General features: G+C 38.9%; 1 protein-coding gene across 3 annotated transcripts in view; it reads right to left on the bottom strand.

The window, feature by feature from the left end:
• The window catches only part of LOC130917260 (beta-1,3-glucosyltransferase-like), a 133,759-nt gene that overhangs the window by 7,162 nt on the left and 102,140 nt on the right, over positions 1-24,457 (bottom strand). For all 3 annotated transcript variants that reach the window (XM_057838483.1, XM_057838484.1, XM_057838485.1), the window contains exons 11-14: positions 23,737-23,806; positions 23,507-23,620; positions 7,201-7,300; positions 4,250-4,369 (exon numbers count right to left, since the gene is read on the bottom strand). In XM_057838483.1, the coding sequence (XP_057694466.1) occupies positions 4,250-4,369; positions 7,201-7,300; positions 23,507-23,620; positions 23,737-23,806 (404 nt within the window). The remainder of the gene's footprint in view (positions 1-4,249; positions 4,370-7,200; positions 7,301-23,506; positions 23,621-23,736; positions 23,807-24,457) is intronic.

Below are 24,457 nucleotides of genomic sequence, written 5' to 3' on the forward strand. Positions count from 1 at the left end.
TATTAACACATTATGATATAATTTCACATGTTATTTTGGTGTTTTGCAGTGACACTGATGGTTTTGTAAAGTTGTTAGCATGTTCTTATGCTATAGTTATCTGAATAACTCTTTATAGCTATGGCCACGTTCGCGTTCTGCCTTTGGCAGTGTATGTTCAATTGTATTATTGACTTTTTTTATCTTGAAATGGATGCATTTAGTTTGTGACGCTTTCACGCCCACGTGAGGGCGCACTCGCACTTGTTTACGTGACACGCCAGAAGAAGACTGACAGCTACGTAGCTCTGAGTGAGTGAGTGAGTGAGTTAGCTAGAGAGAATAGACGGATGCGAACCTACTTTCATTGTTTATGCTTTTAAATCATCTCTACAGAGGCAACGCCTGCATGTATCATCTTTTCTGTTGTTGTTGTGTGTTTTCCACCCGCGATCGGACACTTAGAGCCAGTTGTGTGGTTGTTTGAACGATGTGCTAATGATAGCGAACGCATGCTAACCTGTTACTTATTACTAATAGTACCTAATTATCATTTATTTACGTTGATGCGAACCTGTTTTCTATCGAGGACCAAATTGATTCAGAAAATTATACGGACGTCCAGCATTGTCTTTTGCGAGTTCGCTGTATAGCCAGGACAGGCCGTAGCGTAGGACAGTATATTCACATTTCGTTGTTCATGTACTGTACACTGCACATTTATTTAGCATGTTGTTCTCTATTGTATTTTTATATTAAATTGCCTTTCAAGATGACATGTCTGTTCTATGTGTTGAATTTTATCAAGTAAATTTCCCCCAAAAATTCGACTTATACTCCGGTGCGACTTGTATATGTTTTTTTTCTCTTCGTTGGGCATTTTATGGCTGGATTGTAGTCCGAAAAATACGGTAGTTTCGCCCTGACCGCTGATAGTTGGACGTCCCGTGCTACAGAGTGCTACTACCTAACTGTAACGGTCCACTATAATTCATACCTGCCAAGTTTTATGGTCTCGGCGTTATTTGTACAAGTGAGCACTGATTTTTAAATGTGTACGCCGTACGTTACGTTCAAAATCTGTACGTTTTTCGTGCATTGCGTTTTTTTTTTTTTTTTATCCGTTTGGATTTGGTCACGCGTTTGGTTTGTAGCAAACGCGATGCTAGGCGGCTCCAATATTTCCTGACTGTGGCCGACATCATACAATCTACGCCTAGATAACTAATGCATATAGAACTACATCCGAAATGACACACGGTAGCGTTAGTAAACAGCCGCCATTTTAGAGCAGTAAACTTCTCAGAAAGGCTCTGTTGTAGTAAACCTTCCGAGCGAACCTAAGCAACTTTTTATCCAAAATACTCCTAAATCGGCAAAATCTTGACTTGAGTCTATCTTTAAAGGATGAAACAGTTCTGAAATTTTCACATGTCGAAAGTAGACAGAAGGGAACTAAGGCAAAAACGGGAGCAATTTTATCAACCTTAACATTAAATGACCTCCAAACATAGCAAAGGTTACTATGTTTTTGGGTTTGTTGGTTTTTGGTTTTTTTTAATGAAAAAAAAAACATGAAAGGTATCACCAGTTACTTTGCCAAGTAACTTTTTTACTACTGTGTGTGTATTTCAGTAGTCAGTCACTACACTTGCCAAAGAGCTAAGAGGCAATTTAACCCTTGAGAGTCGAAGGACGCGCCGGCGCGTCCTCAGCGCACGTAGTCTTTGAAGCGCCCTCACGTTTTAATTACATCACCCACATGCCGTTGGTTGGTCTCGTTTTAAAGTGCGGAAGTTGCGGTTTACTCTCGTTATTATTTGAAGTCAATCCACCAACTAGAACGTGAGATATTGTCATTTAAGTTTTATAGTTTTATTGTCCTCTCAAAAAAACATTAAAACGCTGCATGGATCATTTGTTTATGTCTATATTTCCATCATTTCTAGTCCTTTTTCAAAACGGAAGCTCCATGAAAAAAACACAAATCAAACGAACCCTTTCGAAGTCACAGTGGAAGCACAAAATGTGTGTTTTTTTTTTTTTTTATAAATATAACTGCGGTGCGAGGTTCAACCGAACGAGAGGGAGGAGTGTTCTGAAGCAGCGAGGTGGCGAGCGACGGCCGTTTGGATCGAGCAGCGACTTTGTGTGACTTTGACAATGAACGGAAAACTGAATTTAGCGCAAGCAATTGTGCTTCTGATCAACTTGAAAAAAGAGGATGGTCCAAATTCGTCATCATCGTCTTCTTCGGAAGAGTCCTCGAGTGAAGATAGTGACGGATTTGAACACGTGGGTGACGCCATCGACGAGCAGAGGTAAACCAACTCACTCTTTTTTTTCATGCTGAAAACGTTTCTTTTGAAAGTTTCTTTTGATATTGCAAGACAAAGTTAATTTTGATGCAATATAAGTGTGTGTTTGTGTATATAATAATAAAATGTGCATATCAGATCAAAGTCGTACGTGCACTGTGGGTATCCCAGGCAGGAATTTATCATTTGTGGTGTTCTTCTTTCTATATGAAGATTAGGGATGTAGCACATATTCAGCTTTGGTATTCTTTCTATTGTCATACATATAGATTTCCATTATTATTTATTGCTATATATTTTTTTATTTTATACTTTATTATTTTCATAAATACTGACTTATTTTCATGTACATTTATAGTGACAATGAAAGTAAAGTGAAATGAAAATGGAAGGGTGGAAAGAGGACCGACACCCCATGGAAGTGTGAGCTGTGTGATGTAGCCGTGTCTAATTCCAGGACGAAACTGCTTTTCGGAGTGGCATGACTGAAAAAATTTTAACTTGTTTATTGTAAATATTTTTGAAAATGCTTTTTTTCCCCCAATGTTATATATATATATATATATTTTTTTTTTTTTTCTCCCACATCAATCTTCTCAATTTGTGTATATAAATGTGTGTTCAAGAAGCTTGATTGTGTGTATAGTTTTCATCAGGCGATGGGCCGCAATACCTAAACTCATAAAGAGATGGCCTCTAAACACTTTTTGTGTTAGATGGTATATATTTTTTCACTGTTAGGTCTGCTTTATATAACCTGTTTTGACTAGAGCATGTATAAAGGCAAAAAACGCCTATGGCTATACCTGTTGTTTATGTTGAATTGTCAAATATAAGACTATCTATTCAAAATTTTTTTGGTTGAATGTTCATCCTAACATATTGAATAAATATTACAAAGTTTCAAAACGGTTCGTTACGCATGTTTGGTTGTCAATTGGACATCAATATTAAAAATTTTGACAAAACGATTTTGGAATTTTTGGTCTTTTTGGGCCCAAAATGATGATTTATAATTGATCAGTGAAGGAAACAACAATTTGGACATGAAGTTCAAGGTGTCACAAAAAAAGGGACCAAACCAGGCCATCATAAACAATTCTTTCTTTGAAATATAAAGGCAACTTCAAAGGCATGCAGAATCAGACAAAATAGGCCCAGACCTTAAAGGGTTAACAGTTGAAAATGTTTACATTTTAAGTGTTTATTTCATTTTTTAAAAAAGCAAAATAAAGGCAGTTAAAAAAAAAAACGCAAAACGCAAACCGAAACCAAACCGAAACCGTGATCCCAAAACCGAGGTTCAAACCGAACCGTGGGCTAACTGAACCGTTGCACCCCTAGTCACATCCTATTGGTTTTGAGGCATTTCTGGCTCACTTCCTGTCGATATCGGATCACTTCATATTGAGTGACTTCCTTTTGATTTGGGGGGAATTTCAGGTTCACTTCCTGTATATATTGGGTCACTTCCTTTTAATTTGGGAGCAATGCAGGGTCACTTCCTGTTGATTTCAGGTCACTTGGGCTAGAAATCAACAGGCGTAAATGGAAATTTTTACTATTGAAATGAATGGTGATTTGAGCCATTGGAAATCAAGGAGATATTTTGCCTATTAGAAATGAACAGGTATGTTTTTGTCCATTTTTGTCCGTGCTGTAAATGTAAAAACAGCTCGTTTTTAAAGCAAATCCGCCTTGTCCCCGGTTCAAATTGGACTCTCTCTCTCGTTTTACCTTCAATTTGGGAGACGCAGCTCTGCTCCGTATACAAAGCATACGAAAATCCTCTTAGATTGCACGTTTCTGCTAAGTGCCGACTCGCGCGATGACGACTTGGCGCCGCGCTCTCTTAATCCGCGTCGGAAAGCAAATGAAAACTCCCGCCGCGTCGAGCGTGGTTTGTGAGAAGGTTTATCTCCAAGCGCCAGATTTGCGCGCCGCTCGCTCACCCGCCGCCGCCGGTGATGTAGCTGTAGCCTCCCTGGCTGAGGCCGTAGCCGTAGCGCTCGCCCAGATACACGGCTTCCCCGGCGCTGTAGCAGCTCAGCAACCGCCGCAGTCTGGGTAGGCTGGGGAAAACCACATCAGCCAATTTAATGGGGGAAAAAATGACCACAATATTTTACATTCATTGATATAAGATTGCCCTGCCAAAAGTGTTAAATGTATCAAGTAGTGCTGCAACCTAAAACTTTCTAGAAGCAGCAGAGTAGCATACATATTTTTGCTAAAATGGAGACATCCAATATCACTTGTCGTTCTGGGGCCATTTCGGGGTCACTTCCTGTTGATAGCGTGTAACTTCCTGTTGATTTGGGTGCAATTTGGGGTCACTTCCTATTTATTTTTGGGGCATTTCAGGATCACTTCCTGTTGATATTAAGGCATTTAGTGGTCTCTACTGATACCAGGTCACGTCCTGTTGATTCTGGGGCATTTCAGTTTCACTTCCTGTATATTTTAGGTCACTTCCTGTTGTTTTTCAAGTCATTTTTTGGTCACTTCCTGTGGATTTTTTAGGCATTTTGGGTCACTTGCTGTTTATCTGATCACTTCCTGTTGATTTTCAGGCATTTAGTGGTCACTACTGATACCCAGTCACGTCCTGTTGATTTTAGGCCATTTCAGGGTCACTTCCTGTACATATTAGGTGTCACTTTCGGTTAATTTGAAGACATTTTTGGTCACTTCCTGTTGATTTTTGAGGCATTATGGGTCACTTCCTGTTTTTTTTTGTTTTTTTTTTTGCATTTTGGGTCATTTCCTGTTGATATCTGATCACTTCCTGTATATTTTGAGGAATTCTAGGGGACTCCCTGTTGATTTTGAGGCATTTTGGGTCACTTCCTGTTGATATTGGGTCACCTCCTGCTTATTTTGAGGCATTCTGGGTCACTTCCTGTTGATTTTGAGGCATTTCTGGGTCACTTGCTGTTGATTTTTTTTAGGCATTCTGGTTCACTTCCTGTTGATATTGAATTTTTTTTAGCCATTCTGGTTTGCTTCCTGTTGGTTTTGAGGCATTCTGGGACACTTCCTGTTGAAATTGGGTCACTTCTGGTTAATTTTGAGGCATTCTGGGTCACTTCCTGTTGATTTTTTTTAGGCATTCTAGTTCACTTCCTGTTGATTTTGAGGCATTCTGTGTCACTTCCAGTTGATATTGGGTCACTTCCTGTTGATTTTGAGGCATTCTTGTTCACTTCCTGTTGATTTTGGATCACTATTCTATTGATTATGAGGCATTCTGGGTCATTTGCAGTTGATATTGCGTCACTTCCTAATGATTTTGAGGCAATCCAGGGTCACATCCTGTTGATTTTTTTGGGGCATTCTGGTTCACTTCCTTTTGATTTTGAGGGCTTCTTGGTCACTTCCTGTTGATTTTAGAGGCATTTTGGGTCACTTCTTGTTGATTTTGAGGCAATCCAGGGTCACTTCCTGTTGATTTTAGAGGCATTTTGGGTCACTTCTTGTTGATTTTGAGGCAATCCAGGGTCACTTCCTGTTGATTTTGAGGCATTCCAGGGTCACTTCCTGTTGATTTTGAGGCATTCCAGGTCACTTCCTGTTGATTTTTTTAGGCATTCTCGGTCACTTCCTGTTGATTTTTTAGGCATTTTGGTTCACTTCCTGCTGATTTTTAGAGGCATTCTGTGTCACTTCCTGTTGATTTTTTAGGCATTTTGGTTCACTTCCTGTTGATTTTTTAGGCATTTTGGTTCACTTCCTGTTGATTTTAGAGGCATTCTGTGTCACTTCCTATTGATTTTGAAGCATTTCTGGGTCGCTTCTTTTTGATAATAAGCAGGGGTCACTCCCTGTTGATTTGGGGGAAATTCAGGGGCATTTCCTGTCGGTAGTGCGTCACTTCCTGTTCATTTGGCAGCATTTCAGGGTCACTTCCTGATGATTTGGGGGAATTTAGGGGTCACTTTCATTGGTAACAGGTCATTTCCTGTTGATTAAGGGACATTTCGGGGTCACTACGGATTGATTTGGGGGCATTTCAGATTCACTTCCTGTATACACTGGGTCACTTCCTATTGAATTTGAAGCATTTCTGGGTCACTTCCTTTTGATACTAAGTCGGGGTCACTTTCTTTTGATTTGGGGACAAATCTGGGGTCACTTCCTGGCGATAATGGGTCACTTCCTGTTGATTACAGATTAGCAGGCTGTCGATAATATTAATATTCATGGGCGTTAATGGCATCGGCATACATGGACTGTTATTGTCATGGACGTTTATGGCCATTCATTGGAATGGGGCCTACTTGGGCGTCTATGGCATTGGCCAGTTGAATGTCAATGGACTTTTATGAAAAAAATATTTAAGTTACAATCACAACCAACAATAGAGAGATGTTTTTGGGTGTGCTAATGTAGATATATATATTTTTTTATAAGTTTTTGCCCCGGAATTATTTCTGCCATTGAAATCAATAGGGAAATTTTTGGCCAAAACTGCATACAACTTTTACGCCACTTGCTAGCTTTTGCATTACTTGCAAAGTTACCATCAATAAATGAAATAATACTGATATTGGAACGAACTACGTTGTCTATGTGGATTATATGTGTTGCTATTTTTAATTCTTGTGCATGCATTACTCACACAGGGTTGGCAGGGGGCGCCAATTAGCTAACTATGGAGTTGTTATAGGGACATCTTGAGGCCGATTGGTAGTACTACTATGGCATATGCAGGCATGTGGTATTCCGAAATGTTACAACCTAGTGCAAAATGTCGCCATCTGCTGGCCATAAATCACATTAGCGGAACAGGTCTTTTCACGGTGTTAACCACCATAGACATATAAAATATCGACATAAGTTTTACATTGTTTTGGCAATATAAACATACAAATGGCATGAATATGACTCATAATTGTACCACCTGATTAGCGTGTCGTCGTCGACGATGAGGAGCCACTGAGTGTCCGGGACGTCGCCGCTGAGGAATCTTTGGAGGATAGCGAAGGTTTTCCCGCAGTGGCCTGCAAGTACAATTCATGAATTCATCGATTAATCTATCAAATGATGTGAATAAACAGCCGAGGACTGTGACAGATTCCTCTTTTTTGCGGTCAGTCTAATTTTGCAAGAGAACAAAGTGAGACGCAGGTAAGAGCAAAGTGAGGCGTAGCGGAAAAATGTTGGCGTTGGCGCTAGGCCTGCGGCGGAGCCGCTCTGACGCGCCGACAGCGCGAGCGTCGAAATACGTGCGCGGCACGCCAACAAAGTCGGCGTCATCATCAGAGCTCAGACAGAAAATCCCCGGAGGACGCCATCGCCGTCACACACAATGCGAGCCAACAGAAGCCCTGCTGGATTATTCATGTGGTACCCAAGGTGCTTTTGGGCTTCTAACAAAAAAGCTACTTTATGGCCGAATAAAGAGCAGTTCAGTCCTGAGAGCCGGGAATTAACAAGCAATAAAAATTGAAATGAAGACAAAAAAGTAAATTAAATGTGCGGGAAGTGACCCGGAATGCCGAAAAATGTATTGGAGGTGATGAAAAACCAACAGGAAGTGACCTGTAAGTGTCCCAAAACCAACAGTAAGTGACATGGAAAAGCCCCAAACTCAATGGGAATGCCCTAAAATCAACAGGAAATTATCTAAAATGACCTGGGAATTATCCAAAACCATCAGAAAGTGACCGATAAGTGCTCCAAACCCCACAGGAAGTGACATCGAAAAGCCCTAAAATCAACAGGAAGCAACCAATGAACACAAAGTGGTGTGGGAATCCCTTAAAATCAACTTTCATTCATTAGCTGCCAACCCTTCCACTTCAAAAATCCTCATGAGTGGATGTCTACCATCTTAGGATGGGCTACAAGCTCTCATTTTACGGCAGTGTGCGTATCTGGCGGCCATCTTGGGTAGGGCAACTGACAGTTGGAATCTATATCTCTAAGAGTACATATTGCTTCGATGACATTTTAGTGCTGTTCCACTATGTATACTAGTATCAGTGCACCACTAATGAAAAGCAAGAACATGTTTAAGACATTAAATAAGTTTCCTGAGCGAACGTTGAATAGTTAAAATGAAGACAAAGCAACTCCTACTCCTCATTACGCTCCAATGTTTTATTTAACAACGCTCTACAAAGCAGATGAAAGAATGCAGTGGTGCGTTGCCACTCGCGCTCTGAAGAGAACGCTTCTTCTATTGTGATTTCCTAGCGTAAACAAGCAACCCAGGTAGCTTTTGCCTTGACATTATAATGACAGCCGACGCAGAGGGTGGTCGCAAGCGCTTCTTCCCGACGGGCCTCCGACGTGACTTGAAGCCAACCGCCAAAAGTAGAAAAGCAGCTCAGCGGTTCCACTCGAAATACAAAAACAAAATGTTTTTGATGCGATTCCCGTCAGCGGTGCAAGGTGGCCGCTCTCTTTCTACAAGTGAGGCGCAGAATAACACCTAGGGTGTCACAGAAATAACCCAGGAAGGTGTCTTATTGCCGTCTTTTGTGTGCGATGACAGTGACGGCGGGCACATACTGTATTCTGTTATCCCCAACTTGTCTTACTCCCAAATTAGTTCTCACTTGGACTGAATTGAAGGATTATGTTTCAGTTCCGGCTATGGTGACAGACAAAACCAGCAGAAAGTGACTTGAAATCAATTTGAAGTGACCAAGTAAAGCTCCATAACAAAAGGAAGTGACCAAGGAACAAGAAGTGACCTAGAAATGTTACGAAACCATCAGAAAGTGGCCTAAAATCTAGAAAAGTGACCCATAAGAGCCCCAAAACCAACAGGAAGTGACCAAAGAACAAAATGTGACCTAGAAATGCTCCAAAACCATCAGAAAGACACAAAATATAGAGAAAGTGACCCATAAGTGCCCAAAACCAACAGGAAGTGCCCCAAAACAAACAAGAAGTGACCCGCAAAAGCCCCAAAATCAACAGCAAGTGGCCGAGGTACAAGAAGTGACCTAGAAATGCTCCAAAACCATCAGAAAGTAACCTAAAATCTAGAGAAAAATACACATAAGTGCCCCAAAACCAACACGAAGTGACCAAGGAAGAAACACTGACCTAGAAATGCTCCAAAACCTTCAGAAAGACACCTAAAATCTAGAAAAAAGGACCAATACGTGCCCCAAAACCAACAGGAAGTGGCCCGGAAAAGCCCCAAAATCAACAGCAAGTGACCGAGGTAAAAGAAGTGACCTAGAAATGCTCCAAAACCATCAACGTCACCTAAAATCTAGAAAAGTGCCCCATAAGTGCTCCAAAACCAACAGGAAGTGACCTGGAAAAGCCCCAAAATCAACACGAAGGGACCAAAGAACAAAATGTGACCTAGAAATGCTCCAAAAACCATCAGAAAGACACAAAATATAGAGAGAGTGACCCATAATTGCCCCAAATCAAACAGGAGGTGACCCGGAAAAGCTCCAAAATCAACAGGAAGTGAATGTGACCTAGAAATGCTCCAAAACCATCAAAAGGTCAGCTAAAATCTAGAGAAAATGACCCATAAGTTCCCCAAAACCAACAGGAAGTGACGAAGGAAGAAACAGTGACCTAGAAATGCTCCAAAACCTTCAGAAAGACACCTAAAATCTACAGAAAATGACCCATACGTGCCCCAAAACAAACAGGAAGTGACCAAGGAACAAGAAGTGACCTAGAAATGCTCCAAAATCATCAGGAGGGCACCTAAAATCTAGAGAAGTGACCCATAAGTGCCCCAAAACCAACAGGAAGTGACCCGGAAAAGCCCCAAAATCAACAGCAAGTGACTGAGGTACAAGAAGTGACCTAGAAATGCTCCAAAACTATCAGAAAGTCACCTAAAATCAAGAGAAAGTGCCCCATAAGTGCCCCAAAACCAACAGGAAGTGACCCGGAAAAGCCCGAAAATCAACAGGAAGTGACCAAAGAACAAAATGTGACCTAGAAATGCTCCAAAACAACCAGAAACAAACGAAATCTAGAGAAAGTGACCCGTAATTGCCCCAAAACAAACAGGAAGTGACCCGGAAAAGCCCCAAACTCAACAGGAGGTGACCAGTGAACAAAATCTGACCTAGAAATGCTCCAAAACCATCAAAAAAGCCAGCTAAAATCTAGAGAAAGTGACCCATAAGTTCCCCAAAACCAATAGGAAGTGACCAAAAAAGAAACAGTGACCTAGAAATGCTCCGAAACAATCAGAAAGTCACCTAAAATCTAGAGATGTGACCCCTAAGTGCCCCAAAACCAACAGGAAGTGACCCGGAAAAGCCCCAAACTCAACAGGAGGTGACCAGTGAACAAAATCTGACCTAGAAATGCTCCAAAACCATCAAAAAAGTCAGCTAAAATCGAGAGAAAGTGACCCATAAGTTCCCCAAAACCAACAGGAAGTGACCAAGAAAGAAACAGTGACCTAGAAAGAAACCAAAACCTTCACAAAGACACCTAAAATCTAGAGAAAAGGACCAATACGTGCCCCAAAACAAAAAGGAAGTGCCCCAAAACCAACAGGAAGTGACCCGGAAAAGCCCCAAAATCAACAGCAAGTGACCGAGGTACAAAAAGTGACCTAGAAATGCTCGAAAACAATCAGAAAGTCACCTAAAATCTAGAGAAAGTTACCCATAAGTGCCCAAAAACCAATAGGAAGTGACCTGGAAAAGCCACAAAATCAACAGCAAGTGACCAAGGAACAGAAAGTGACCTAGAAATACTCCAAAATCATCAGAAAGGCACCTAAAATCTAGAGATGTGACCTCTAAGTGCCCCAAAACCAAAAGGAAGTGACCCGGAAAAGCCCCCCAAATCAATAGGAAGTGACCAAGGAACAAGAAGTGACCTAGAAATGCTCCAAAACCATCAGAAAGTCACCTAAAATCTAGAAAAGTGACCCATAAGTGCCTAAAACCAAAAGGAAGTGCCCCAAAACCAACAGGAAGTGACCAAGGAACAAGAAGTGACTTAGGAATGCTACAAAACCATCAGAAAGCAACGTAAAATCCAGAGAAAGTTACCCATAAGTGCCCAAAACCAACAGGAAGCGCCCAAAAACCAACAGGAAGTGACCCGGAAAAGCCCCAAAATCAACAGCAAGTGACCGAGGTACAAGAAGTGACCTAGAAATGCTCCAAAACCATCAGAAAGTCACCTAAAATCTAGAAAAGTGACCCATAAGTGCCCCAAAATAAACAGGAAGTGACCAAGAAACAAGAAGTGACCTAGGAATGCTACAAAACCATCAGAAAGTCACCTAAAATCTAGAGAAAGTGACCCATAAGTGCCCCAAAACCAACAGGAAGTGACCCGGAAAAGCCCCAAAATCAACAGGAAGCGACCAAAGAACAAAATGTGACCTAGAAATGCTCCAAAACCATAAAAAAAGTCAGTTAAAAACTAGAGAAAGTGACCTATAATTTCCCCAAAACAACAGGAAGTGACCAAGGAAGAAACACTGACCTAGAAATGCTCCAAAACCTTCAGAAAGACACCTAAAATCTAGAGAAAAGAACCAATGTGTGACCCAAAACAAACAGGAAGTGACCAAGGAACAAGAAGTGACCTCAGAATGCTCCGAAACCATCAGAAAGTCACCTAAAATCTAGAGAAAGTGACCCATAAGTGCCCAAAACCAAAAGGAAGTGCCCAAAAACCAAAAGGAAGTGACCCGGAAAAGCCCCAAAATCAACAGCAAGTGACCGAGGTACAAGAAGTGACCTAGAAATGCTCCAAAACTATCAGAAAGTCACCTAAAATCAAGAGAAAGTGACCCATAAGTGCCCCACAACCAACAGGAAGTGACCCGGAAAAGCCCGAAAATCAACAGGAAGTGACCAAAGAATAAAATGTGACCTAGAAATGCTCCAAAACAATCAGAAAGAAACAAAATATAGAGAAAGTGACCCGTAATTGCCCCAAAACAAACAGGAAGTGACCAAAGAACAGAAAGTGACCTAGAAATCCTCCAAAATCATCAGAAAGGCACCTAAAATCTAGAGATGTGACCCCTAAGTGCCCCAAAACCAAAAGGAAGTGACCCGGAAAAGCCCCCCAAATCAACAGGAAGTGACCAAGGAACAGAAAGTGACCTAGAAATGATCCAAAACCATCAGAAAGACACAAAATATAGAGAGAGTGACCCATAATTGCCCCAAATCAAACAGGAGGTGACCCGGAAAAGCTCCAAAATCAACAGGAAGTGAATGTGACCTAGAAATGCTCCAAAACCATCAAAAGGTCAGCTAAAATCTAGAGAAAATGACCCATAAGTTCCCCAAAACCAACAGGAAGTGACGAAGGAAGAAACAGTGCCCTAGAAATGCTCCAAAACCTTCAGAAAGACACCTAAAATCTACAGAAAATGACCCATACGTGCCCCAAAACAAACAGGAAGTGACCAAGGAACAAGAAGTGACCTACAAATGCTCCAAAATCATCAGGAGGGCACCTAGAATCTAGAGAAATGACCCATAAGTGCCCTAAAACCAACAGGAAGTGACCCGGAAAAGCCCCAAAATCAACAGCAAGTGACCGAGGTACGAGAAGTGACCTAGAAATGCTCCAAAACTATCAGAAAGTCACCTAAAATCAAGAGAAAGTGACCCATAAGTGCCCCAAAACCAACAGGACGTGACCCGGAAAAGCCCGAAAATCAACAGGAAGTGACCTAAGAACAAAATGTGACCTAGAAATGCTCCAAAACAATCAGAAAGAAACAAAATATAGAGAAAGTGACACGTAATTGCCCCAAAACAAACAGGAAGTGACCCGGAAAAGCCCCAAAATCAACAGGAAGTGACCAGTGAAGAAAATACGACCTAGAAATGCTCCAAAACCATCAAAAAAGTCAGCTAAAATCTAGAGAAAGTGACCCATAAGTTCCCCAGAACCAACAGGAAGTGACCAAGGAAGAAACAGTGACCTAGAAATGCTCCGAAACCATCAGAAAGTCACCTAAAATCTAGAAAAGTGACCCATAAGACCCCCAAAACCAACAGGAAGTGCCCCAAAACAAACAGCAAGTGACCGAGGTACAAAAAGTGACCTAGAAATGCTCCAAAACCATCAGAAAGTCACCTAAAATCTAGAGAAAGTTACCCATAAGTGCCCAAAAACCAACAGGAAGTGACCCGGAAAAGCCACAAAATCAACAGGAAGTGACCAAGGAACAGAAAGTGACCTAGAAATGCTCCAAAATCATCAGAAAGGCACTTCAAATCTAGAGAAGTGACCCCTAAGTGCCCCAAACCAAAAGGAAGTGACCCAGAAAAGCCCCAAAATCAACAGGATTAAAATCTAGAGAAGTGACCCCTAAGTGCCCCAAAACCAAAAGGAAGTGACCCAGAAAAGCCCCAAAATCAACAGGAAGTGACCTTGAAATGCTCCAAAACTATCAGAAAGTCACCTAAAATCTAGAAAAGTGACCCATGAGTGCCCGGAAAAGCCACAAAATCAACAGGAAGTGAGCAAGGAACAGAAAGTGACTTAGAAATGCTCCAAAATCATCAGAAAGTCACTTAAAATCTAGAACAGGAAGTGACCCAGAAAAGCTCCAAAATCAACAAGAGGTAACCAGTGAACAAAATGGGATCTAGAAATGCTCCAAAAACATAAAAAAAGTCAGCTAAAATCTAGAGAAAGTGACCCATACGTGCCCCAAAACAAACAGGAAGTGACCAAGGAACAAGAGGTGACCTAGTAATGCTCCAAAACCATCAGAATGTCACCTAAAATCTGACCCATAAATGCCCAAAACCAACAGGAAGTAACCCGGAAAAGCCCCAAAATCAACATGAAGTGACATATGAACATAAAGTTATGTGGGAATGCCCCAAAATGCATAGGAAGCGACACCGCAATGCCTAAAATCTACAGAAAGCGACCTGTTAGTGCCCCAAAACCAACAGGAAGTGACACGTGAAAGCCCCAAAATAATCAGGAAGTGACCGACGAACAGGTAGTGACCTAGAAAATGATCCAAAATGTACAGGAAGTGATGCAGCAATAGCCTAAAATCTAAAGATAGTGCCCCAGAATTCCTCCGAAATCAACAGGAAATGACCCGGAAATGGCCCAAAATCAAGAGGGAGCCACCTATGAACATGAAGTGATGCGGGAATGCCCTGAAATTAACAGAATATGGATATGTAGGACTGTTCGCCTTTTGGATTGTTATGGAAATGCCAACAGCTAACGCTATGCTAACATGAACGCTAATGTTTATGGTATTCTCTAACATTAATGACCCAGGAATGACCATAAATGTACACAAAGTAACACCGGAATGGCCCAATGCCATCAGAAAAATCACCCAAAATCAACAGGAAGTGACCCGGAAATTACCATAAATCAACAGGAAATGACCCCCGAATGACCCAAAATGTGTGCTTTGGGTTGAACAGTTTGCCTTTTGGATGGTTATGCTCACGACTAGCGCTATGCTAACAAGGCCGCTACTCTTTATGGTAGTGAACAACATTAATGACCCGAGAATGACACAAAATATAAAGAAAGTAACACCGGAATGGCCCCAAAGCATCAGAAAGTCACTCAAAATGAACAGGAAGTGACCTGGAAAAGCCCCAAAATCAACAGGAAGTGACCAATGAACATGAAGTGATGTGAGACTGCCCTAAAATAAACAGAATATGATATCTAGGACTGGACGACTTTTGGATGGTTATGTAAATGCTAATGGCTAGCACTATGCTAATATGGACACTACTGTTTATGGTATTTGCTGGCATTAATGACCCCGGATTGAGCCAAAATGTACACCAAGTGACATCAGGTAGACCTAAAAACAATCAGAAAGTCACCCCAAATCAACAGGAAGTGACCCAGACATTCACTCAAAATCAACAGGAAGAGACCCGGAAATGACCCAAAATAATCAGGAAATACCTGATGAACAGGAAGTGACACCAGAATTCCCCAAAATGTACAGGAAGTGATACGGCAAAGCCCCAAAATCAACAGGATATATAGGAATGTTCACCTTTTGGTTTGTTATGTAAATGCTAACAGCTAGCGCTATGCTAACGTGAACGCTACTGTTTATGATATTTGCTAACATTAATGACACCAAAATGACCCAAAATGTACACAAAGTAACACCGGAATGGCACCAAACCATCAGAAAGTCACCCAAAATCAACAGGAAGTGACCCGGAAATGGCCCAAATTCATCAGGAAGTGCCTAATGAACATGAAGTGATGTGGGAACGCCCTAAAATTAGCAGAATATGATATATAGGACTGTTTGCTCTTTGGACAGTTATGTAAATGCTAACGGCTAGCGCTATGCTAACATGGACACTACTGTTTTTGGTATTCACTAATATTATTGACCCCAGAATGACCTAAAATGTACAAAAAGCAACATCAGAATGGCCAAAAACCATCACAAAAGCACCCATAATCAACAGGAAGTGACCCGGAAATGACCCAAAATGTATACAAAGGACCACCAGAATGGCCAAAAACCATCACAAAAGCACCCATGATCAACAGGAAGTGACCCGGAAATGACCCAAAATGTATACAAAGGACCACCGGAATGGTCCAAAACCATCATAAATTCACTCAAAATCAACAGGAAGTGACCCGGAAATGACCCAAAATACCCCAAAGTGCCTGATGAACAGGAAGTGACACGGTAAAGCCCCAAAATCAACAGGATAAGATATATAGGAATGTTCACCTTTTGGTTTGTAATGTAAATGCTAACGGCTAGCGCTATGCTAATGTGGACGCTACTGTTTATGGTATTTGCTAACATTAATGACACTGAAATGACCCAAAATGTATACAAAGGACCACCGGAATGGTCCAAAAACATCAGAAATTCACTCAAAATCAACAGGAAGTGACCCGGAAATGACCCAAAATCATCCCAAAGTGCCTGATCAACAGGAAGTGACATGGTAAAGCCCCAAAATCAAAAGGATATGATGTATAGGAATGTTCACCTTTTGGTTTGTTATGTAAATGCTAACAGCTAGCGCTATGCTAATGTGGACGCTACTGTTTATTGTATTTGCTAACATTAATGACACTGAAATGACCCAAAATGTACACAAAGTAACATTGGAATGGCACCAAACCATTAGAAGGTCATCCAAAATCAACAGGAAATGACCCGGAAATGGCCCAAAATCATCAGGAAGTGCCTAATGAACATGAAGTGATGTGGGAATGCCCTAAAATTAGCAAAATATGACATATAGGACTGTTTGCTTTTTGGACGGTTAGGTAAATGCTAACGGCTAGCACTTTGCTAACATGGACACTACTGTTTTTGGTATTCACTAACATTATTGACCCGAGAATGACCTAAAATGTACAAAAAGTAACATCAGAATGGCCAAAATCCATCAGAAAAGCACCCATAATCAACAGGAAGTGACCCGGAAATGACCCAAAATGTATACAAAGGACCACCGGAATGGTCCAAAACCATCAGAAATTCACTCAAAATCAACAGGAAGTGACCCGGAAATGACCCAAAATCATCCGAAAGTGCCTGATCAACAGGAAGTGACACGGTAAAGCCCCAAAATCAACAAGATATGATATATAGGAATGTTCACCTTTTAGTTTGTTTTGTAAATGCTAACAGCTAGCGCTATGCTAACATGAACGCTACTGTTTATGGTATTTGCTAACATTAATGACACCAAAATGATCCAAAGTGTACACAAAGTAACACCGGAATGGCACCAAACCATCAGAAAGTCACACAAAATCAACAGAAAGTGACCCGGAAATGGCCCAAAATCATCAGGAAGTGCCTAATGAACATGAAGTGATGTGGGAATGCCCTAAAATTAGCAGAATATGATATATAGGACTGTTTGCTTTTTGGACGGTTATGTAAATGCTAACATGGACGCTACTGTTTATGGTATTCGCTAACATTAATAACCCTGGATTGAGCCAAAATGTACACAAAGTGACATCAGGTAGCCCCAAAACCATCAGAAAGTCTTCCCAAATCAACAGGAAGTGACCCAGAAATTCACTCAAAATCATCAGGAAATGCCTGATGAACAGGAAGTGACACCAGAATTCCCCAAAATGGACAGGAAGTGGCACGGAAAAGCCCCAAAATCAACAGGATATATAGGAATGTTAACCGTTTGGTCTGTTGTAGGGCTATGCTAACGTGGACGCTACTGCTTATGGTATTCACTAACATTAATGACACCGAAATGACCCAAAATGTACACAAAGTAAAACCGGAATGGCACCAAACCATCAGAAAGTCACCCAAAATCAACAGGAAGTGACCCGGAAATGGCCCAAAATCATCAGGAAGTGCCTAATGAACATGAAGTGATGTGGGAATGCCCTAAAATTAGCAGAATATGATATATAAGACTGTTTGCTTTTTGGACAGTTATGTAAATGCTAACAGCTAGCGCTATGCTAACAATGACACTACAGTTTATGGTATTCGCTAACATTATTGACCCCCAGAATGACCTAAAATGTACACAAAGTAACATCAGAATGGCCAAAAACCATCACAAAAGCACCCATAATCAACAGGAAGTGACCCGGAAATGACCCAAACTCAACAGAAAGTCACCAATGAACAGGAACCATTGACAACCATAGACGACCAACTCATTTAAACTAGAAGAACCGACTGTAAATGCTCAACTTTCAGACACCAAAAGACGGAGCGACATCATCACCCGTCATGTAATTCAACGCTTTCCGCTAACGTTTGCCTTTGAAGGCGCTGAATTATGCATCAAAGCGCTTCCACCCGTCGACGCGCCGGGTTCAAATCTCTCGACCTCCGCTTGACACGGGCCCGCTTTCACGTGCGGGTGAAAAGCAAATACGGAAACGAATAAGAAGCGACAGGCGAGCGCTGACGCCTTGATGTCTGCTGACTGCTGAGCGCTATTAGCATAACGCTGCAGGTTGTCGGGGAGGGGAAGCAACAGACGGGAGGAAATGAGGCACGTCCGTCCGCTTTAAACTCAACGCGCCAGACAGCCGGCTATTCGTTTTCATCCGTTATTTACTCGTTGACGGCAATAAACGTCCATTCAACCGATTACGTTTCATTGTCACTGGTGGCGTTTATAATTTCATTGTAAAATTTGTTTACTGTTTAGTCTATTAAAATACAATGGGGCAAATAAGTATTTAGTCAACCACCAATTGTGCAAGTTCTCCGACTTTAGAGAGGCCTGTAATTGTCAACATGGGTAAACCTCAACCATGAGAGACAGAATGTGGGAAAAAAAAACAGAAAATCACCTTGTTTGATTTTTTTAAGAATTTATTTCCAAATTAGAGTGGAAAATAAGTATTTGGTCACCTACAAACAAGCAAGATTTCTGGCTGTCAAAGAGCTCGAACATCTTCTAACGAGGTCTAACGAGGCCCCACTCGTTGCCTGTATTAATGGCACCTGTTTTAACTCATTATTAGGGTTGTTCCGATCATGTTTTTTTGCTCCCGATCCGATCCCGATCGTTTTAGTTTGAGTATCTGCCGATCCCGATATTTCCCGATCCGATTGCTTTTTTTTGCTCCCGATTCAATTCCAATCGTTCCCGATAATTTTTCCCGATCATATACATTTTGGCAATGCATTCAGTAAAAATATGAATATAACTCGGACGAATATATACATTCAACATACAGTACATGAGTACTGTATTTGTTTATTATGACAATAAATCCTCAAGGTGGCATTTACATTATTAACATTCTTTCTGTGAGAGGGATCCACGGATAGAAAGACTTGTGACTTTGTATATTGTGACTAAATATTGCCATCTAGTGTATTTGTGGAGCTTTCAGCAAATGATACTGTAGCCATGCCCAAATGCATGATGGGAAGTGGAACCATGACTGTGCGTAGTGCTACCAAATGATATATCTTCTCTGTGTTGGGAAACAACATGGGGTGTTAAGAAAAAGATCAATTACTACCTTGCTTCCCACGATATTTCTAATCATAGGGAGAGGGATTGTAAGGCTTTAGCCAATTAAAAAAAGGCTCCAAAGGCTTTCAAAATTCACTCAACTCATTTTACGCTGCCTTTTAGCTCTCTATATAGGTAAAAGGGCGCTATTACAGATTGAGCGCGACAATGCGTGAGTGGGTCGAGCAGCGCATGCATTAATTGCGTTAAATATTTTAACGTGATCCTTTTTTTTTTTTTTTAATTAATTACCGCCATTATCGAGATAAATTTGATAACCCTACCTTAAGCCAAAACTAAAGACTCTGGATGAGTGTAACATATTATGTCTATAACGTTAAATACAATTAGAAAACGACTTAATTAAAAAATATATATATATATTTAAAAAAGGCATGTCCGATACTTTCTTGCCGATTCCGATACTTTGAAAATGACGTGATCGGACTCGATTGATCGGGACATCTCTACTCATTATCGATATAAAAGACACCTGTCCACAACCTCAGTCAGTCACACTCCAAACTCCACTATGCCCAAGACCAAAGAGCTGTCGAAGGACACCGGAGACACAATTGTAGACCTGCACCAGGCTGGGAAGACTGAATCTGCAATAGGTAAAACACTTGGTGTAAAGAAATTAACTGCGGGAACAATTATTAGAAAATGGAAGACATACAAGACCACTGATAATCTCCCTCGATCTGGGGCTCCATGGAAGCTCTCACCCCGTGGCGTCAAAATGATAACAAGAACGGTGAGCAAAAATCCCAGAACCACACGGGGGGGACCTAGTGAATGACCTACAGAGAGCTGGGACCACAGTAACACAATGCGCCGCCAGGGACTCAAATCCTGCACTGTCAGACGTGTCCCCCTGCTGAAGAAAGTACACGTCCAGGCCCGTCTGCGGTTTGGTAGAGAGCATTTGGACGATCCGGAAGAGGACTCGTAGAATTTGTTAAGGTCAGATGAAACCAAAATAGAACTTTTTGGTAGAAACACAGGTTCTCGTGTTTGGAAGAGAAAGAATACTGAATTGCATCCGAAGAACACCATACCCACTGTGAAGCATGGGGGTGGAAACATCATGCTTTGGGGCTGTTTTTTTGCAAAGGGACCAGAGCGACTGATCTGTGTAAAGGAAAGAATGAATGGGGCCTTGTATCGAGAGATTTTGAGTGAAAATCATTGAAGATGAGACGTGGCTGGGTCTTTCAGCATGACGATGATCCCAAACACACAGCCAGGGCAACAAAGGAGTGGCTTTGTAAGAAGCATTTCAAGGTCCTGGAGTGGCCTAGCCAGTCTCCAGATGTAAACCCCATAGAAAATCTGTGGAGGGAGTTGAAAGTCCGTGTTGCCCAACGACAGCCCCAAAACATCACTGCTCTAGAGGAGATCTGCATGGAGGAATGGGCCAAAATACCAGCAACATTTGGCCTCCGTTATTGCCAACAAAGGGTACATAACAAAGTATTGAGATGAACTTTTGGTATTGACCAAATACTTATTTTCCACCATGATTTGCAAATAAATTCTTTAAAAATCAAACAATGCGATTTTCTGTTTTTTTTTTTTTGTTTTTTTTTTACACATTCTGTCTCTCATGGTTGAGGTTTACCCATGTTGAAAATTACAGGCCTCTCTAATATTTTCAAGTGGGAGAACTTGCACAATTAGTGGTTGACTAAATACTTATTTGCCCCACTGTATTTGACAGATTATTCTATCTAATTCAGCAATTGGTCTCAAAATGACGCAGCAGATGAATTTATGAACAGGTTGCCATTGACAGGAATAGACGTCCAATCCATTTGAAGTAGGAGGGGCTGGCAGCGTGTGGAGGACCAAAGTTGTCAAAATGAAAAATGAATAAAGAAATATTAAAATTAAAACAAAACGAAAAAGAATATCGAAATAATTACACAATTCAAATTGAAGTAAATTTAAAAAAGCAATAACTGAAAAATGCCTTGAAATTAACAGGAAATGACCTGTAAGTACACTAAAATTATTTCATAAAAAAAAAAAATCATTTATTGATGTTTTTTAAGAGGAAATAAATGCTAAAGTAACACAAATTGAAATAAACTCATAATAGTACTATATTAAATATATTAAAAATGGGCCAAGATCATATTCGTATTATAAAATTTGGGGGGGGGGGCCATGGTCATAATTGATTTTTTATTTTTAATGTGCTAAACTCACATTTATATATTATTAGTTGGCTAGGAATCATATTTGTATTATTAAAAAAAAAAAAAACGATGGGCGAATAATATAATTGTACTTTTGTTTTTTAAGAAATTGAGCTCATATATTCATAACTGTGTTATATTAAAAATGGGCTAAGATCTTATTTGTATTAAAAATATCTGACTCAAAGTTCATAATTGTATTATTAAAAAAAAAAAAAAAAAAAAGCTTGGGCTCATACTGTATTATATTAAAAATTGGCTAAGATTATATTTGTAATATTAAAAATATTGGGCTAAATTCGTAATTGTATATTTCAAAAAATTATACTGAACTCATAATTTATTATACTATAAATGGGAAAATATCATATTTGTATTATTAAAAATAATGGGCTAAATTTATAATTGTAGATTTAAAAAAAAAAATAGGATTAACTCATCATTGCATTATATTAAAAATGGGCTAAGCTTATATTTGTAATATAAAAAAAAAAACGAGGCTAAGTTCGTAATTGTATTACAAAAAATGGGATCAACTCATAATTGTATTATATTAAAATTCAGCTCAGATCATATTTATATTATTTTAAAAAAGTTGTAATTGTATTAATTTAAAAAATTGGTTAAACCCATAATTGTATTTTATTAAAAATGGGCTAAGACCATATTTGTATGATTAAAAAAAAATAGGCTAAGTTCATAATTGCTATTACTAAAAAAAATGAGACAAACTCATAATTGTATTATATTAAAAATGGGCTAAGACCATATTTGTATGATTAAAAAAAATAGGCTAAGTTCATAATTGCTATTACATAAAAAAATGAGACAAACTCATAATTGTATTATATTAAAAATGGGCTAAGATCATATGTGATTATTTAAAAAATAAATAAATAAAAAATTGGGCTAAGTTCAGAATTGTATTATTTGAAAAAAAAAAAAAAAAAAGGGCTTAACCCATAATTATAAAAAATAAAAATAAAAAAAATTAAATTAACAATTAAAAATGGGATCAGATCGTATGTGTATTATTTAAAAAAAAAAAAAAAACAAAAAAAAAAAACAGGGCTACGTTCATAATTGTATTATACAAAAATTGGGCTAAACTAATAATGGTATTACGTTAAAATGGGCTAAGATCATATTTGTATGATAAAAAAAATAGACTACGTTCATAATTGCTATTACAAAAAAATGAGACAACCTCATAATTGTATTAACTTAAAAATGGGCTAAGATCATATTTTTATTATGAAAAAAAATTAGGCTAAGTTCATTATTGTATAACAAAAAAAAAATAGGATAAACTCATAATTGTTATTATAAAAAATAATTGGGCTGCACTCAAAATTGTATTATATTAAAAATGGGATAAGTTCATATTTGTAAATCAAAACAATGAGCTAAATATATATATATTATATATAAAATATCATTGTTGGTTTTTTTTGGCTAAGATCATATTTATATTATAAAAAATTGCCTAAGTTCATAAATGTAATATATTATAAATGGGCTAAGATCATATTTGTATTATATAAAAAAAAAGGCAAAGTTCATAATTTTATTACAAAAAATTAAAAATGGGAACAGATCATATGTGTATTATTTTAAAGAAAATGGGGCTACGTTCATAATTGTATTATACAAAAATTGGGCTGAACTCAATGGTATTTTAATAAAATGAGCTAAGATCATATTTGTATTATGAATACAACGAGCTAAATTCATAATTTTTGTTTTTAAATGGAACAAACTCATAATTTTACCTTCTTAAAAATGGGCTAAGATCCATTCTGTATTATAAAAACAATGAGCTAAATTCATAATAATTTTTTTTTAATTAGCTGAACTCAAAATTGTATTTGATTAAAAATTGGCAAAACTCATATTTGTATTATAACAATAATTTAGCCTACGTTCATAATTGTATTATTAAAATTTGGCGCTATCATCATAATGGTATTAGGGGTATAATTGACTAATTTGATGACAATACGATAATATATTGACCGGTTGGACCGCCATATGATATTTGCAAACTCCTGATGGATAGCGCGCTCACCTCTCTCCGTGTTAGGTACCCCCAAATCCACGGTGGGTACGGAAGCGTCGGCGTAATCGCTGTAATATTCCACGTAGGCGGCGTCTCCCTCCCAAGTCTTCTTGATAACGGGAACTGTTGGTTCATAAAGGACGAGAAAACGCCATGACATTTTGCATTTGACATTTACGCCGGCACGCTTTAAGCGCCACCGCCGTCCAAACTCCGATCGTAAAAACGGACGGGTTTACCTCTCTCGTGGTGAAATTTCTTGCAGGTTTTCACGGCGACGAAGACGTCTTCTTTTTTTACCGGCTCCCCCTATTTTGGGGAAATAGTAAAACCAAGACATTTTCTTCAAAGTCAAGTCAATCGTTCATACTGCAAATGTTATTGATATCGATTGATTTGGAGTCATTTGAAATGTTTTATTTTTAATGAATTTATTTACTTATTTCTTTTTAAAAAGCATTATTAATTTAGGATTTTCCAATGATTAATTTTTGAAAATTATTATTATTATTCATTTTTTTAATCAATGTGTTTTTTTATTTTAAGTAATCTAAAATAGTATGAATAAATTCCACCTTATTCATTTTTTACATATATATAATTTTTTCTCATTTTAATGAATTTATATTTAAATTTTTTTTTAGGATTTTCTCATTTTTCAAAATATTATTCATTAATCTATGACATATCTACTTATTTTTTTAAATTATAGCTAATTCAAAAAAATGGATGAATAAAATTCCACCTTATTTTTCATATTTTCAATTTTACTGAACTTTCCTTTTTTTCAGCTTTTTAAAAAAAATCTTTTAATTTAAAATTTCCCATTATGTATTACTATTTATAGATGATATATTTATATATATTTACATATTTAATAACACATTTTTAAAAAAATATATGAATGAATTCCTCTTCATTTTATTTTTTTTTACATTTTCAAATAATGACTTTTCTATT

Source organism: Corythoichthys intestinalis, chromosome 6 (genome assembly GCF_030265065.1).
Source record: "Corythoichthys intestinalis isolate RoL2023-P3 chromosome 6, ASM3026506v1, whole genome shotgun sequence".
In the NCBI taxonomy this organism is placed as follows: Eukaryota; Metazoa; Chordata; class Actinopteri; order Syngnathiformes; family Syngnathidae; genus Corythoichthys; species Corythoichthys intestinalis.